Source organism: Lagopus leucura, unplaced genomic scaffold (assembly GCF_019238085.1).
Source record: "Lagopus leucura isolate 7727_CA_CO unplaced genomic scaffold, USGS_WTPT01 32735-0_obj-0_obj, whole genome shotgun sequence".
In the NCBI taxonomy this organism is placed as follows: Eukaryota; Metazoa; Chordata; class Aves; order Galliformes; family Phasianidae; genus Lagopus; species Lagopus leucura.
Genome location: NW_024965082.1, coordinates 1 through 2,364, shown reverse-complemented (window position 1 = coordinate 2,364; position 2,364 = coordinate 1). Strand labels below are relative to the sequence as shown.

The window sequence follows — 2,364 nt, the reverse complement described above, 5'->3', positions numbered from 1 at the left end:
TGGGGAGTTTAAGGAAGAAGGCAGTGGATTTTGGGTTTAGTTGGGGGGAAATTTGAGCCATTTGGGGGGGGAGTTAGGGGACTAATTGGGAGAGCGCTGCATTTTGAGGTGGGTTTGGGGACGTTGGAGTAATGGTGGTGGATTTGGGGTAGGATCGTATGGGGGGGGCACTGGATTTTGGGGTGGGTTTGGAGACATTTGAGCACTTGGGGCTTCGTTTGGTGAAATCAGAGCTCTTTGGGATGGATGGTCAGGGGAGGCACCAAATGCTGGGGTTCATTTGGTGACATTTGAACCCCCCCCCCCCTCCTCATTAACACCACCCTAACGACCCCCCATAGGTGACGCTGCCCTGTGGTACTCCAGCGATGAGGACGAGGGTGGCAGCGTCTCGTCCATCCTGCGCACCCTCAGGCAGCAGAGCGGCGCTTTGGGGCCCCCCCACCCCTCTATGGGGCCACCCCCCGGTTCTATGGGGCCGCCCCACACCGCGGACCCCCGGTTGCAGAAAGCAGCGGCGTCAGGGGGTGGGGGGCGGCCGGCAGACCCCCGGCTGCGGGACCCCCGCTTGGCACGGCACAACAAAACGGAGCCGCCTCACCCCAAAACGGAGGATTATCCCAAAACGGACCCTAATTATCCCAAAACGGAGACGGATTATCCCAAAATGGAGGCGGATTATCCCAAAATGGATCCCCACAACCCCAAAACGGACCCTTCTCACCCCAAAACGGACCCCCTCCCCAAATCCCGCCTCCCCGACGAGGAGGACGACGCCGATCCCGAACGTTCCCTACGGGACCGCCCCGTTGTCATCCCCCTGGAGCCGCCGCCGGGGCAGCCGCCTCGGGACCCCCGCTGTCACCGGCACCGTTTTGTCCCCGTGCCGCGGGACGTCGCCCTCACCAAGCCCGCCTTCGCCCGCATGGTGCTGTGGAGCCCCGAGGATCTCCTCCCTCTGCCCATCCCCGTGCAGGACGTCACTGTAACGCCCGGCGGGGACCCCAGGCTGCACCGCGCCGACCCCCGGCACCGCGCGCTCCCGACCGATCCCGGCGTCACCACAGAACCTTCCTCCAAGCTGCCGGATTTCGAGCTGTTATCCCGCATCCTACAGACGGTGAGCGCGGGCGGCGGTGACAGAACAGGCGACGCCACAGGTGACAAACAACCGGGTGACAAAACCACCGGGCCGGGCGACGCGTTCCCCGCTCCCGCTGACAAACCCGCGGGCGCTGGCGACAAACCTGCCGATAAACCGGGCGGCACCGAGCGTCCCAGCGACCCCCGTGTGCGCAAACCCCCGTCGGACCCCCGGCTGCAGAAAGCTGCAGCCAAAGCCCCGGAGCTCGGTGAGTCGGGTGACGATGCGGGCGATGCTGCGGGTGACGCTGGGACCCCCTTGGCACCCTACGACCCGCGGCTGAGCCGTGGCGCGGCGCAGAGCCGCGTGCTGAGCGCCATCAGTCTGTACGACCCGCGGGCGCCGCCGGCTGGGGACGGCGTGGGGGGACGTGGGAAGGATCAGCCCTACAGCCGCCGATCGCCGCTGGCGGAACCGGCGCAGGATCGCTACAACAGCTACAACAGACCACGGCCAAGGGGCACGGCTGGGAACAGTGGGAGCAGCGCGGCCCCGGAGGGCACAGAGCAGGATGAGACGGACAGCACTGCGTCACTCAAAGATGTCTTCAAGGGCTTCGACCCCACGGCGTCACCCTTCGGGCAGTAGCGGTGGTTGTTGGGCTGCCATGGGGGCCGTTGGGCTGTGATGGAGGTCGTTGGGCTGGAGCGGCAGTTGTTGGGCCCTAATGGGGGTTTGCTGGGCTGTGATGGAGTGTTGTTGGGCTGTGATGGTGGCTGCTGGGTTGTGATGGGGGCTTTTGGGTTGTCATGGGGGCTGCTGGGCTCTGATGGGGGTTGGTTGGGCTGTAATGGAGGTTGTTGGGCTGGAGCGCTGGCTGTTGGGCTGCAGTGGCAGTTGTTGGGCTGCGATGGGGGTCATTGGGCCCTGATGGGGGTTGTTGGGCTGTGATGGGTGTCGTTGGGTCCTGATAGGGGTTGTTGGGCTGTGATGGGGGTCATTGGGCTCTGATGGGGCTTGTTGGGCTGTGATGGTGGCTGTTGGACTGTAATGAGGATCGTTGGGCCCTAATGGGGATTGTTGGGCCCTAATGGGGGTTGTTGGGCTGTGATGGGGGCTGTTGGGCTGTGTTGGGGGGCTGTTGGACTGTGATGGCGGCTGTTGGGTCCTAATGGGGGTTGTTGGGCTGTAATGAGGATCGTTGGGCCCTAATGGGGGTTGTTGGGCTGTAGGGGGGGTCATTGGGCCCTAATGGGGGTTGTTGGGCTGTGATGGGGGTC

The 2,364-nt window shown here is 64.3% G+C and overlaps 1 protein-coding gene across 1 annotated transcript; it reads left to right on the top strand.

Annotated features, from left to right (window-relative positions):
• Nucleotides 1–328: 328 nt before the first annotated feature.
• On the top strand, nt 329–2,211 carry LOC122191968 (zinc finger CCCH domain-containing protein 4-like; the record flags this gene model as incomplete). The annotated part of the gene is made up of 1 exon (XM_042892385.1): nt 329–2,211. A coding segment is annotated over one exon (1,404 nt), but the record flags the coding sequence as incomplete, so codon positions are not given.
• Between the last annotated feature and the right edge of the window lie 153 nt (nt 2,212–2,364).